Genomic DNA, 15,211 nt, shown 5'->3' on the forward strand with positions numbered 1-15,211 from the left:
GTCCTGTTTGATCAAAGCGGAGGTGGAAACAGTGAATAACATCCAGTCCATGGCATAGTCACAGGTAAACATGCTTCACCTTCCAATTGTGATTTTAACCTGTTAACCTTGATCCATTTAGTTGCAAGTGAAATACCTAAAGACTTTGGAGCAAAACTTTGGAGTCCGGTATGTGTTTTGGGCAACCTTCCCAGAACGTGTCAGAAGTAAATTTTGATGTACATTTCTCTGACAGTGTTTTGGAGACAACACAACAGACTCTTGGCACAAAGTCCGTCAGGGCTTCAGTAGGTAAACTCACCCTCAGGGTCAAACTCCTTGATATACAGTATTCTCAAAAATATTGCATCTACACAAAAACTTAAAAGGATTGTTATGATTCAGATAATGTGTTTTTTTTTAAAAGGTATCTAACAATTTACTCCCACTTGGACCTCACTAGGGTTGGACCAGAGTACCATAGGATTATCTGGTGGGGCCAGCCAAATGGCTCTTAATTTAAGTCTCGATTTGCAGATAGTCTATTAAACCTTACTTTAGTTGTGTTTTGATTATGGTTCCATTAGGAACACTTGTATACATTTTGTCCAACTAAAGGTTGGTCTTCAAAATCAAGAACCCCAATCTGAACCCTACAAGTCCATGAATAGCAAACAATAAAGCTCCTTAAAAACGTTTTTTTGTTTTTTTTTTGTTCTGATAATCTGCATGATGACCAAGAATATACAAAAAGTCACATCTTTACCCCAAAATGAAGACCCTCCCGGGTGAGAATTCTTCACATTCTATCACCGTGTCCCATCATTTCAACCTATACGCTACGCGTCTGACTTCTTCTTTCATTTGAGAAAGGATATTAAGGATAACTATTATGTAAGAGCAACCATGTTTACCAATCATGGAGTCATAACTATCACAGGTCATGGGTTCTTCAGAAAAACTGAACAGCCCATTCTTTTACCTCCATCATTAGTGGTTGTCACCTATCAACTGTCACCATTTAAGAGCTTGACATCAATGATATATGACAGTATTAACAGTGATCACGTAAGAGGGCGGCTCATCAAATACTATTTTTTTGAAAATTCTTCTTAATAAATTAAAAAAAACAACCCACAATGCGCCTGTGCTTACCGTAGAACAGCTGCTGTTACTGCTAGCACTTGGAGTACTGTTTCCTGGAGCCACCTGAGGAGCTGTGAAGGACGGAAGATTAATAATCTCAGCCTGGGAATTGTGGTTCTTGACTTCCAAGGGCCATTTGCTTTGGCTGGTCTGGACACCGTTATTATAAGTTGATGGTTCCTCATAAGGTTGGCCACCTGCAGAATTAAAAATACTGTTCAACAGCCCCAAGAAATGCAGCCGCGGCGACTCGAGCATATTTTTCGAGCACGCCAAAAACACTCAAATAGGACACGAGCATTCACAGATAGTAACTTATCTGAATGTGGGGAAAAAAAGGAAGCGTCTGACAGAGGTCTCCCCTGAGAACTAACGGATGGGGAGTTGAGTTTCCTTCTCTTCCCCGACATCACACACAACATTTGTTCGGCCACTACTATGAAATTTTCAGGGTTGGACGACTTTTGTCTAATGTCCATGTGGGCTTTTTTATTACAGATGCTGGAGAGGGGGATATTAGGTTTTTTACATCTCAGACCTCAAAATCCCATTGGAGACGAGCCACTGCCAGAGGTCTAATGCAATAGATTATTCCCTTATTCCTATTAAAATAAACATGCAGTACCAGCCAAGCTGAGCATGCATGTTTACACGGGACGTGTGTGGCTGCATGACTGAATATAGCAGAGATAAGGTAGCGATTAAGGGTATAGGGATTAATCTCACTGAAAATCCCATAGCAATCCTCCGTTATAGGCAGGAGACCTAGATTATATTGACATTATTGGGTTATTCCCATCTCACAAAGTCAGAACCTATTGCTAAGAAATAAAATCACTTTATGATTGAAGGGAGTCTGACCAATGAGACCTCCACCTATCCTGAGAATTAGGGGGCCGCTACGCCTTATCATGGCTTTCCCCGGCATCGGAGCATTTCTGGTGACCTGGCCGGGCAGCGAGCAGTAGGCTCTGCCGGCCTCAACCACTTGAAAAAAATCTGTGCTGCCTTCTGTTGACCAGAAAAGGGATTGGGGCAAAAAATGTGAAGGGGCCACTCAGACAAATCAGCAGTGATGCCCCTTTATTCCCAGAAATAGATCCCCGTTAATTATGAAGTGATGGCGTACCACAGTGATCTGCCATCAATTCATGAGATAGGAATGCCCCTCTAGGGTGGGACTTGTATCTATTTGTGATCCTTTAATAGAAGACATATATTGATCACTTTGGACATGTTACCCATTCGTTAGCCTCATTACTTTTCAGGATCAATAAGAGGCAAAATACTACGAAGAAGCAGGTCACGTCCGATGATGGACAAGGAAAGGCCTGGGCTATGTCCACTTACTAAAGTCCAAAGAGATGATCTCATCTCCGGGTGTCGGGGCGAGTTGGGCCAGCTCTTCGGGCTCTTCCTTCAGTTTGGCAAACAAGAAGTCGCTCGTCTTATCGGACACAGCAGTGTTATACATGGAGGTCATGGTCATCTGATTCGGTTTGAACAGAGACTCGGTTTGGTCCATGGAGAACACAACATTGTTTTTCTCAATCTCACTGTGGAGGAAAAAGATCAAAAGGCAAATTAAAGAACACGAGAAATAAAGTTTCTTCAAAAGACTACAGTATTTTTTTACAGGAGGAAAGATCACTATAAATAACTGTTTTAGTAAAAATGTGTAATTCCATGTTCAGTGCGATTAGTTCCATCCGGCATGTGAAAATCAGGTTTTAGCTTGAAAATTGCAAATTAAATGGGTGCCGGCTACCTTCCAATAACATTATGCTAATCACACTCTGATCGGGGTCTGATCACAGTGTGATCTGATTTTCTTGGATTGTGTCAGTCCATGAAAAAAGGACCCCACTCAGCTGTCATCTGAGTGCAGTCCGATTTTTTTCCACGCACTCATTGACTTGCATGTCCGAGTGGGATCCTGTTTACAGATTCAAATTATGCGTGATGCGATTTTTTTCCTAGGACAGACTCTGTCCAATGAAAAAAAAAAAAATTGGACATGTGCCCATAGCTTCATTCACTTTAAAAGGAACTGGTCACTACATTTTTACTGCCCCAACCACAGGCAGCGTGAATCGGAGCCGGACTGTGTGATGGCACCTTTGTACATCTTTCTCTGGAATCCTAATGACCGAGGACTATAAAAAAAAAAAACACAGACTAGTCCAGCACTGCCGCAGACAACTTCTCCCCGCCCCACTTCAGTTGATTGACAGTCCACTCCCATACGTGTACTTAGGGAGAGATGCGTTGATCAACTGGAGCAGGTCGAGGACATTGTTGGACTAGAGACCGCTAAGTCATCTGGGTAATTTCGCAATGCATCTCTGGGAACGGAAGCTGGCAGCAGCCTCGCCGCTCGCGCGCATCGGTGGACGGCGGAAGGTGAGAATGGCACCATTTTTTTTTTTTTATTATTTTTAACATTATATCTTTTTACTATTTATGCTGCATAGGCAGCATCAATAGTAAAAAGTTTGTCACACGGTGATAATAGCAGCGTTAACGGAGTGCGTTACACAGTGTTATGCTGCGGTGTAACACAGTCGGTTTAGCGGACTGCTAAAACGCTATGTGGGCGGCGGGCGCTGACTGGGAGAGGAGTATGGAGGGGGCACTGACTGCAGGGGAGTAGGGAGCAGCCATTTCGCGGCCCGTCGCTGATTGGTCACGGCAGGCTGGCCGCGACCAATCAGCGACTTGGGATTTCCGTGACAGACAGACAAACAGACGGAAGTGCCCCTTAGACGATTATATATATAGATGATGCTATACAGAAATGATATATTTTCTGCTTCCTCACCTTAGGACATAGTTCACACAGACAATGCACTGCGGCTGGGAGTTGCGTGTATTGTAAATGACGGTGCCGTGACTCTCCACCCACACATAGCCACCATGCTTGGCAAGCATCCGGTACTGACCACTGACCACTTGACCTTTTGTGCACACTAGAAAAATCAAATTAGGATATGAGAAAAAATAACATTTACATTTTACATTCTTTTTTTTCCCCCAGATTTATTAGATAACATTTTTAATAAACAATCCTCCTTTATCACACCAACACAACTAGTCCTGTGCTGCCCACCGGACTCTCGTTACTGTGCTTTAGCCTCCTTGTGCCTTTATCCGTCTGACCGCTGACGTCAATCACTATCCTCAGTAGTTGTATCTGTATATATGGTGAAGACACTGCTGAGCAGCAAAATTCTACACAAGTCACAATTTTATTTTAGATTATTCCTGCCGTTATTTTTTTTTTTTTTTCCTTTACAAATCATCTACAGGGCAGGTTGGTTACGTTAGAATATCCTGAAAAGGAATCAGTCACCAGTTTTTTGGTTCCCCTGTTTGAGCGCCTCATAATGTAAGGGCAGAGACCCTGATTCATGCGATGTATCACATACTGGGTTGCTTCCTGTGGTTTTGGTAAAACCCTTGTTTTATCCGCTACAGATCTAGCAGTTCTCTGAATGCTGAGCTCTGTATAACCCCGCCCACACCGCTGATTGGCAGCTTTCTCTGTTAAGGTACCTTCACACTGACCAACTTCACAACGATATCGCTAGCGATCCGTGACGTTGCAGCGTCCTGGATAGCGATATCGCTGTGTTTGACAGGCAGCAGCGATCTGGATCCTGCTGTGACATCGTTGGTCGGAGCAGAAAGTCCAGAACTTTATTTCGTCGCTGGATCTCCTGCAGACATCGCTGAATCGGCGTGTGTGATGCCGATTCAGCGATGTCTTCACTGGTAACCAGGGTAAACATCGGGTTACTAAGCACAGGACCGCGCTTAGTAACCCGATGTTTACCCTGGTTACCAGTGTAAATATAAAAAAAACCAAACACTACATACTTACATTCCGGTGTCTGTCGCGTCCCTCGGCGTTCTGCTTCCCTGCACTGTCAGCGCCGGCCAGCCGTAAAGCAGATTACAGCGGTGACGTCACCGCTGTGCTTTACGGCCGGCCGGCACTCACAGTCAGTGCAGGAAAGCACAGCGCCGGGGGACATACACCGGAATGTAAGTATGTAGTGTTTTTTTTTTTTAACATTAGCACTGGTAACCAGGGTAAACATCGGGTTACTAAGGGCAGGGATATACACAGCTCATGAATATGAATATGGAGCTGTGCTCTGCTTTACGGCCGGCGCTGACACAGTCAGTGCGGGAAGCTGACGCAGGGGGACAGACACTGGAATGTAAGTATGTAGTGTTTGTTTTTTTAACTTTTACAATGGTAACCAGGGTAAACATTGGGTTACTAAGTGCGACCCTGTGCTTAGTAACCCGATATTTACCCTGGTTACCAGTGAACACATCGCTGGATCGGCGTCACACACGCCGATCCAGCGATGACAGCGGGTGATCAGCGACCAAAAAAAAGGTCCTGATCATTCCCAGCGACCAACGATCTCCCAGCAGGGGCCTGATCGTTGGTCGCTGTCACGCATAACGATTTCGTTAACGATATCGTTGCTACGTCACAAAAAGCAACGATATCGTTAACGAAATCGTTATGTGTGAAGGTACCTTTAGACCAGGTCCCTTTCTATTACACCTTGATACATTTCCACACTCCACAAACATGTGTGATTAATCTATTGGCGTCCGGCTCCAATCACCTGCAAATCGCTTTATAACAAACAGAATAAAATATTAAGTGTAAAACCACAAATTAATCCTTTGTCAGGAACGAGTTCCAATCGTTTAGCTGAGTAAATGTTTAGCATTGCGCACACTGTACTAATAATAAAAGATAAATTAAACACTGTCTCCTGCACACAAGAAACACTATGTCCTACGCCCTCTGCCAAATGAAGTACTTCACTTCCAAGTGATCTCAGCCCAATTAAGGGCTTAGACGCTATAAATCTACACTCCAACAACACATTGCTGGGACAATGCAGAACAATAACCTCACCTCAACGTGGAAACATTGCAACATTGAAAACAGGTTTGTTTGTTTTTTCGGAACCATCTATGATCTGCTGTTAGCTGTGGTTGGTCATAACAGAATTTGTCCCTACAGAAGTGTTTTAATTATTATTTTATTAAATAATTTATTGAGTTATTAATCAATAATACGCATGAAAATAAGAAGCTTTGTATTATATCTTATCACAGAACTCTGCTCTTTTTTTCCTGATAGGACTGATCTTCCATTCTCAAAATTCTCAACTCACAGGTAAAATCTGTCTTCAGTGAAGACAGATTTTTACATTACTGAGATAAAAGATAGCTGCTGCTCCTGATAAGATTCTTTGTATGAGGAAGAAAGAGGAGCTTGATCAAAAATCTTCCCTCCCCCATCCTCTCTTTATAGAATCTTATCAGAACTAACCGCCAGTTCCTATCTCAGTAATTTAATTTAAAATGTAATTTTTCTCCTGGGCTACAGACTGCCTGTACACTTTCCCTACAAGTTCTCGGGAACCCTGTCACGAGTGTGTCACAATCTCCTGGATGATCGGGGGTTAGAAGATCACTACGTATTGTGAATTGCAAATCTTCCATTTAGCCTGTGTGTTTGTGACCAATATTAAATGGATTTGGTTTCCTTTGTTGCTGAAGAGGTTAATGACCCTTTCTATGCCGGTCAGAAACATGCAGCTCCAATTCAGCTGCTTCTGATCTGGTCATTACCTCTCCCTATAAAACATGGCCAGACTTTCTCTGTCTTGCCAGTGAAAGCCTTTCTTCATAGCTCCTTAGAGTCGTTGTGCTGAAATGGAAAATGATGCCGGAGATTGTTGCGTGCTGTTTTTGGGTGTATGCTTTCCTCATTGTACTATTCCCATGTGGTTGGCACATTCCCATCCCTCCCTATATACCTCTCTACCTTTGGTGAGTGTTTTGTATGTTTGTTGCTTTCTGTTATCACTGTTTGTCTTACGTGTTGATACACTACCATTTCTGTCTCGGACTTTCTGTGGGAGGGGACAGCGTAGGAAATATCAGGAGCACACTAAGGCTGGTGGCCCAAACCTCCTCACCTTTAGAGGTACCTTTGGGAGCAGGGATACGTAGGGCCCCAGTCCTAGGGACGGTTCATGTCCCCTTTCTCTATCATGAACAGTTCTCACTTCTGCAAAGCGCAATGTTCTCACTGTAATTGCAGCAAATTCTTCTCTATGTACCCTTGTGTAGGAGAGAAGACACTACCTTACACTTGTCACCAAGATCACAGACTTCTCGCGTGCTTTCCCTACAAACACTCAGGTATCCTCACTCCTGCACAGTTCTCACTCTCTGTAGCGATAGAGCCACAGTGACAGCGCTGTGCAAGAGTTCCTGCTCTCGTCTCACAGTGACTGTTATACAGAAAGAGCACACTTTAGCGCATTTTATCCATGAATGAAGGAAGATATGGTCATTAATCTATTTATTAAAATAAATAAAAGTTTAGTTACTTTTTCAAGAAGTATGACTTTCTTTTTACATGGGGTAAGGCATTGTTTTTTTTCTTTTGGCTCCTGTGCCTCTCTAGTCTAGAGATAGGCCTCCTCTTCCCGGAATGTAAATCTAGTTTTTAACCAACTGGACATGGTTCGAAAGAAGACCCCCACAGAGAAGAATTGAGAGCTGCTGATTCCAAAAAGGATCCGAAACCAGGACTTGAAGAATAGTGGTTTATTGTTAACGCATTTCACAATCAAACAGACTCCTTCTTCAGGACACCCACATTCAAGAGAATGGCATGATATATTTGTGGCCAGCGACAGGTCCTCTTTATCTGATAGGAGTTAGATGGTTTATTATGGAGGAAAGCTGCAAAGTCCTCTAAGTGTTTCTGATTGACTCCATGCCTAGTTTTACACCCTCCCTGATCTCAACAGACCGGGAATACATAGTGGGCGCATCCGCTAAGAAGAAAGGAGGAAACCGAACTAGCTAAGAAAATGTGTCCTCTTGTATGTAAGAATAAAAAGCCATCCACATATTCACAAATCTAACCATATTCCTTACAGCTTGAACCTAGATCTTGGTTAATACTTACAGGTCTGGTGGCTTTTAGTCATACTTTCTGAATCCAGGGCATGATAAAACTCATATGCCGAACGCCCAAGCAGCTCCTCTTGATGGTATCCAATCAATTCAGTAATTCTACAAGAAGAAAATAGAAAAAAATTAAAAGTTTATTATGTTAGATTTCTTATTTAAGCTGAAAAAAAAAGAATATAGACTGCACATTTAACATTTAGGCTACGATCCCACGATGAGTATTTGACGCTGCTGATTTTCTGCACCATTTCTGCGCCTATTAAGTAACTTTGCGTTTTTTTATGGCAGTTTTTTTACGTGCCTTTTTATTGCATTTTTGATGCTACGTTTTTGTCTCTTTTTGGTGTGTTGTGTTTTAAAAGAAAGCAGCTTTACTTTTGATATTTCCTGGAATTTGGTTTTGACAAACCTTCATTGATACAGTCAAGTGCGGATTACATGCGTTCTCGATGCATTTCCACAGGAGAAAGACACTAAAACAATTCTATAAATCCCATCCACTTTGCTGGAACTGTAAGACGCTGCGTGTTTTGCTTAGTAAAAATATGCAGAGCCATAAACTCATGGTTTGCATGTTTTTTTTCCATGACTTTAACGTCCATGATCTACTAGGGCGTAGGATTGACCGACCCCCGCCGATCCTTTTACTCTCAATGGAGAGAAGCAGAAATCAGAGGTTCTCTACCCACATAAAGACCACGTGGACGCTCGAGTCAGGAGGAACAGTTGACAGCCAATTGAGATGTGACCTTCGCAAAACAGGAAACAACCTTCAAGCTTTTCTGGACTTCTAAGGACTTGTCTTCAGCTAAATGTTAAGAAAATGGCTTAATAATGGAGTCAAACAAAAAACAAACCTACCATGTTTGGGTAAATCGAATCGTTACATGGTGCCAAGCCACCAGATTTGTTGAAACACATACAGGCGAAGAAACCATGTCAATTATCAAATCTCATTAAAATAACTTTTCCACATGATGTAGCCCTGCGGTAAAATGAACCCAGCAGGAAGGACAGATGGAACAAACACAACAAATACGGCTCCTGTTTGGCTAAAGATGGAACAGTACATTATATTATACAGTACATCTCAATCTGATCCGGGGATGATCTGGTCACAAGATGGGCGTCTTCTACAACTTTCTTTTAAAGGGGTTGCTCATTTGACCTATTTAGATACTAATCAAAATCTATGGTGAAATTATCAGTGATCCGTTGGGAAACCAGGCAGCTGGTATTTTATTCCTCTATAGCGAAAATGAAGTCTCAGACCTTACCATGCCCAATGAAATTTTTAGTTCACTCTATTTACTATTATCATTTACTCTATTTTAAGTGACACTTGTAACATTTTCCCCAAAATTTTTAGGCGGCTCCCAGGAAAAAAAGTGAGATCTCGGAAACTATGAGAAAAACGAGCATATTTTCCAATCTACACTAAACAAATCGGAAACATCCCAGAATCAAGCCATACTGTAAAGGTTTCTCGGGAAGGCAGAGACCTAGGTGTGTATGGGGCAAAGAATGAGCAAGGGATGAGTGTGGTCTTGAAGATTGGGCATGACTATGGTGAGAATCTTTTCGGCAATGAGTTCCGCTCTCCCAGATGCCAGTGATCTAACGTTAGTGCTTTAAAAGTCAACAGTAGATTTAAATCCATCTAATTTATCTAGCCTTCTAATCTATCCCTCCACCATGCTTTCCCCAGCAGCTTTTCTTGCTAGACATAATGTCGGTCATTACAAAGACGTTTATCAAGTAATTGCAGCGCATATACGAAAAGTCTCAGTGAGCGGAACCACAGAGAACCATTTTCAAACTAATATTGATAGTAACGAGATTCACGTTAATCATACTGGAAAACTATAAGACGCTTTCTAATCTGTCCAACATAATAATTACCTGCTCATTTAAGATGATCATGAGATTATCCCATCTACTGCATTATCGTCAAGGGCTTAGCAATAATAATGGAACTCGGGCCTTGAGGTCTAAACTCTATGGATGGGTTATATGAGCTGGAAGATGTTTAATAAATAAACCATTCTCCCGAAAATGAATTTCTGCCGCAGCACATAAATCAGGCACAGGACCTGAGTATGTTAAGTACTGTATATATAAGACATTCCAGTACAGCCCTCAGAGTTCTCACAATGAAGGCCATGCGCAAACACGTTAACCAGTCCAATGCAGCTCTACTATGACAAATCTATAAAAAGCGCGGTGATATTCATACAAACAGAAATTCATTACTTAGGAAGTATGAAATGCATTTATACTCTCTGCTCAGAAGCTGCTCATCTCCGAGTTAACACTTAACATTCCGGCTGCTGGCAGCCAACACTGGAGGGTGCTTAGTGCATAATGTGGTATTATTAAAGGGGTTGTTCACTACTTGGACAACCACTTCTCAATCCTTATGTTTCCCCCTTGTAAAATAATAACACTTATTCTCGCCTCCGGTATCGTCACTGTTTTGACAGTGTTAGCACTGGCTATCCTTGGGAATACATGACATTGTTATGTCACATGATCCATGCGACCAATCAGCTCTGGCTTCACTTTTCTCTCCTTCGGACCAATCAAGACATCCGGAGGAAGTGAGAAAGCAGCAACAGCTCACATTTCCTTCAGATGTCAATTAAGTCAGTAGGAGAGTGAAGACAGAGCTGATTATCAGCAGGGATTGCGTGAAAGGCCCGGGACAGCCAGCGAGGGCACAGGACTATTTCACCACATCAATGGGAGAATGGATGGAGCCATGTACCGTAAAATCCTGAGTGACAACCTCCTTCCCTCCGCCAGGACATTAAAAATTTTTCACGGCTGGGTGTTCCAGCAAGACAATAACACAAAACATACAGCCAAGGCAACAAAGTAGTGGCTTAAAAAGAAGCACATTAAGGTCATGGTGTGGCCTAGCCAGTCTCCAGACCTTAATCCCATAGAAAACTTATGGAGGGAGTTGAAGCTCCGAGTTGCCAAGCGACAGCCTCAAAATGTTAATGATTTACAGATGATCTGCAAAGAGGAGTGGACCAAAAATCCTCCCGACAAGTGCAGAAACCTCATTATCAACTACAAAAAATGTCTGACTGCTGTGCTTGCCAACAAGGGTTTTGCCACCAAGTATTAAGACTTGTTTGCCAGAGGGATCAAATACTTATTTCTCACTGCACAATGCAAATCAATTTACGGTATATAATTTATACAATGTGATTTTCTGGATTTTATTTTTTATATTCTATCTCTCAATGTTAAAATTAACCTACCCTTAAAATTATAGATTGTTCATGTCTTTGTCAGTGGGCAAACTTACAAAATCAGCAAGGGAACAAATACTTATTTCCCCCACTGTATATTAGCAAATTTATCAGAGCAAAATTTTGGACTGAAATTCACAGTTGGATATTTTTGAGTCTCGTAGGTGCATTTTACAGTATGTTAGGATGGGTTTGTTCAATCCACAGATGAGGAACTTAGCAGTAGTCATATTTAACAGTGTCAACAATGTAAATGTTGGTATTATGACATTCTACAGACAGAGGTGTAATTGTGCCTCCCAGGCCCTAATGTACAGTCCTAAACAGGGCTAACACCTACCATGTGAAATCTTGAAAACTTGTGTCTTTGTACAGGGTTGCGAGGCTTTTGGTCCCTCTAGGTGAGACTGGTCCTCTGCACGCTGTGTCAGAAGCTACGCCCTTGTCCATGCTACACCCTTGGCCACGTTCACACATTTTTTGCCCACTCAGGAGTAGCCAAAAAAAGAAAAGTGATGACGTGTTTCTCTCATACTTTTCCTCTGATTGTTCCACTCCTGGTTTTGGCTTTCAAACACTGATGTAAAATACTGACCAAATACTGAACGTGTGAACTTGACCTAATGGTATGTTCACACTGCGTATTTCTATGTGGATTTAGGTCACGTTCAAACGTTCACTATTTGGTCAGTATTTTACCTCAGTATTTGTCAGCCAAAATCAGAAGTGGGTGAAAAACGCAGAAGTGGTGACGTGTTTCTATTATAAGTTTCCTCTGATAGTTCTACTCCTGGTTTTGGCTTACAAATACCGAGGTAAAAAACTCACCAAAGACTCCCGAAGAGTCCATGTACTAAATTCCTGTATAGTTACTTCTTGTTCGACAGGGGTTATCACCAACATATCCATGTACAACTAGACAAAATTAATATTTGGGCACCAAATTCTGTTAGATCTGTAATGGTCGCCATACGTGTTGGATAATTTTTACGCAATTTGTTCTTCAATTTATCCGAATCGGCAGTAAAATTTGATGTTTCAAATACATTTTTCATGAATTGAAAGTGCCCCAAAATATGTTTTCCCATGCTATCAGGTCTCTCCAGATTTCAGATTTTAGGGAGAGATGGAGTTAAAACATAATAATCAGGTCTTCCGGCACTTACTAGGCCGCACGTGGTCACATTGGGCCTAGTCAGTGATGTAAAGCCATGACTGAAGACACAAAAGATACAAAAAACGGAGAACGGAAAGGTCAGGCCTGGGCCAGGTCAGTATCCAATGTTTATGATCAGCGTCCATTTTGATGTATTTGTACAGGTCGAACTCTTAAAAGATTTGGAATTCTGGCAAATCCAAATGTTTCATGAAATTCGTCACAAATCGATTTGCTGATCTGTAATCCAGGTTGTCAGCCATCATGAAATCCAAAGTGAAAGTATATCTGGAGGAAGGCTGTAGTATACGACGATTGTTGAGGTGACCACATCAGGCGCACAGGTCGTACACGTGAACAATCAGTGGGTCAAATGTAAGCAAACTATCCCGTACATCATAAACCTTTCTTGTACGTCGTAAAGATCAGTGTGAAGTGATTCTTTATTGGCCGTCTATAATCTCATGTCTACGGCGGCAGCTAAGCGCCTCTCTCTATATTATATCTTTACAGGATCATTATGGTCATAAAGAACGGCGATTGATTTTCCCTAACACAGTGCATTGTGGGTAGATTTTAGAAAGTCATTACAAATGTCATTGGATCAATAAGTGAAAAAAGTTCATGCAGTCTCAGAAACTTTCCTTCTTTTTCTATTGTAGAATAATCGGGAAAAACAACCTAAAGGTGATTGTCTTCCCACTGTCCAGAATAAGAAAAAAAAAGTCTGCATTTTTCTCAAGAGAAAGCGCCATTCTGGTCCCTGGACTGTGTCTGGTATTACAGGTCATAATGCATAGGGACAAAGTGACGAGGAGGACGCACATTAGTTTAGATATTTGGTAACAAAGGGCTCTGCTGCAAGCAAAATTAGCATTTTCATACTTGTGGATCGGGGGACTGACCACTGAAACCACCAACCATTCAGAGACTAGGCTCTAAAATGCCCAACAAAATGGATCAGAGGTTGCATATGCATGCCACCACTTCATTCAATCTCTGTGATGGTGGTGGAGATCACCAACTACAGAGCTCAATGTTTTCCCTCAATGCTCTAACCCATGGGGCATTTTAGTGCCCCTTTCTTGGGAAAAGTGGAGGTTTGAGGTGTTGGATTCCGCTGATCCAAAAATGATCACCTATCCTTTGGGTGCTGGGAATAACATTTTCCACTCGGAGGAAAGGAACATTTCGGAATCATTTCCTGAACTCACCTGCTTCTTAAAGGAGTAATTTAAGCAGAGCCCATTGAATATTTTGCCATAGGGCATTACATTTACATGTAATACCCCTTCCTCCTGGACCTTAGCTCTCATTAAAATACTCAAAATCCTGGTTATGAAGGGCACATGCAAGAAAGCCTCACCTGTCATCGCAGTAGGTGAATTTCATATCCATGCTGTGGCGGCTGAGGAATGTTTTGCTGTCCAGCGGGATGTCAATGTTGGAGGGGTGCTGTATGGGTTGGCACATCATGACCAGGCAGTTGAGCATTGGCTCCTTATAGCCACAGAGGGAGTGCGGGTTGTAGGAGTTGTAGGTCTTGACATGACCGACGCAGTGCAGCACCTGGGAGAAGCGAGGCGTGAGTATCATATTAAATTCATCATATCCTTGCATTGACCACTAGCAACAATCACAGGTGTACCTTCCAAGTTGCAGATTTGAGGTTGACGGTCCTGCCTCTGTTGGTAACGGTGCATTTCATCCTCATGAAGAAATCACGCTCTGTATTGACATCCTTGTTTTTCTTTCCGGGGCCAGCACCTTAGCATGAAGAGACCCATATTACTGATAGCTGACTGAAGCACAAGTACTCATGGGCAGAAATTACAATCTGTCCTGTGGTTATGGAACTACGACTCCCAACATGTGATGACATACAGTATACCTACTATGCTTAGCAAGATTATCCCACAGCCTCAATCAAGAGCTCCTTTTGCCTCTCAAAAGAAGTTCTTTTCTCTCTGCACCCGCTATCAAACTTCACACAGGCATAACATAAAATCTGGCTTTTACTTCAGCCCATGCATCATGTGATTGGACAATTCCTGGAGCAATAACTGCTGAAAACTGAAAGAAAATGGGTTCCAGAACCTATCATACTGGCAGAAAGCTGATGAAGTGGGACTGTCCACTCTAAAAAAAGTAAAAGTCGAGTTACAGGACATGAGACGCAGGATGAGGTCCTGGACAAATTGGACTGGTATGTGCATCTAAAGCAGTTTTTTTTACTTTTGGGGAATAAAGGAGGCAAGACCATGCTTTGCTACAGGTTTTATCTGAAATAACACGAAGGCAGAACATGTCAGCAAAGGATGCAGGCTTAATATATTAGTCACAGTAATATTAGGGACATTATATCAGATGAACACTAATTATACCTGCCCATATTGGACTTATTCATCCATTTTTTATGTTTTTGCCTAGGATTAGAAACTTTATAGCTACCATTACAGCTCCTTCAGGGCAAATGTGTGTATGTGCGTGTGTGTGTGTGTGTGTGTGTGTGTGTGTATGTGTATGTATATATCTATCTATATATATATATATATACAGTGGGGCAAAAAAGTATTTAGTCAGTCAGCAATAGTGCAAGTTCCACCACTTAAAAAGATGAGAGGCGTCTGTAATTTTC

General features: G+C 42.0%; 1 protein-coding gene across 2 annotated transcripts in view; it reads right to left on the bottom strand.

Annotated features, from left to right (window-relative positions):
- Positions 1–15,211, bottom strand: part of EPAS1 (endothelial PAS domain protein 1) — a 117,475-nt gene that overhangs the window by 16,405 nt on the left and 85,859 nt on the right. For both annotated transcript variants that reach the window (XM_069768629.1, XM_069768628.1), the window contains exons 6-11: positions 14,222–14,340; positions 13,940–14,142; positions 8,150–8,256; positions 3,947–4,094; positions 2,476–2,681; positions 1,135–1,322 (exon numbers count right to left, since the gene is read on the bottom strand). In XM_069768629.1, the coding sequence (XP_069624730.1) occupies positions 1,135–1,322; positions 2,476–2,681; positions 3,947–4,094; positions 8,150–8,256; positions 13,940–14,142; positions 14,222–14,340 (971 nt within the window). The remainder of the gene's footprint in view (positions 1–1,134; positions 1,323–2,475; positions 2,682–3,946; positions 4,095–8,149; positions 8,257–13,939; positions 14,143–14,221; positions 14,341–15,211) is intronic.

The sequence above is a fragment of the Ranitomeya imitator genome, chromosome 5 (genome assembly GCF_032444005.1).
Source record: "Ranitomeya imitator isolate aRanImi1 chromosome 5, aRanImi1.pri, whole genome shotgun sequence".
In the NCBI taxonomy this organism is placed as follows: domain Eukaryota; kingdom Metazoa; phylum Chordata; class Amphibia; order Anura; family Dendrobatidae; genus Ranitomeya; species Ranitomeya imitator.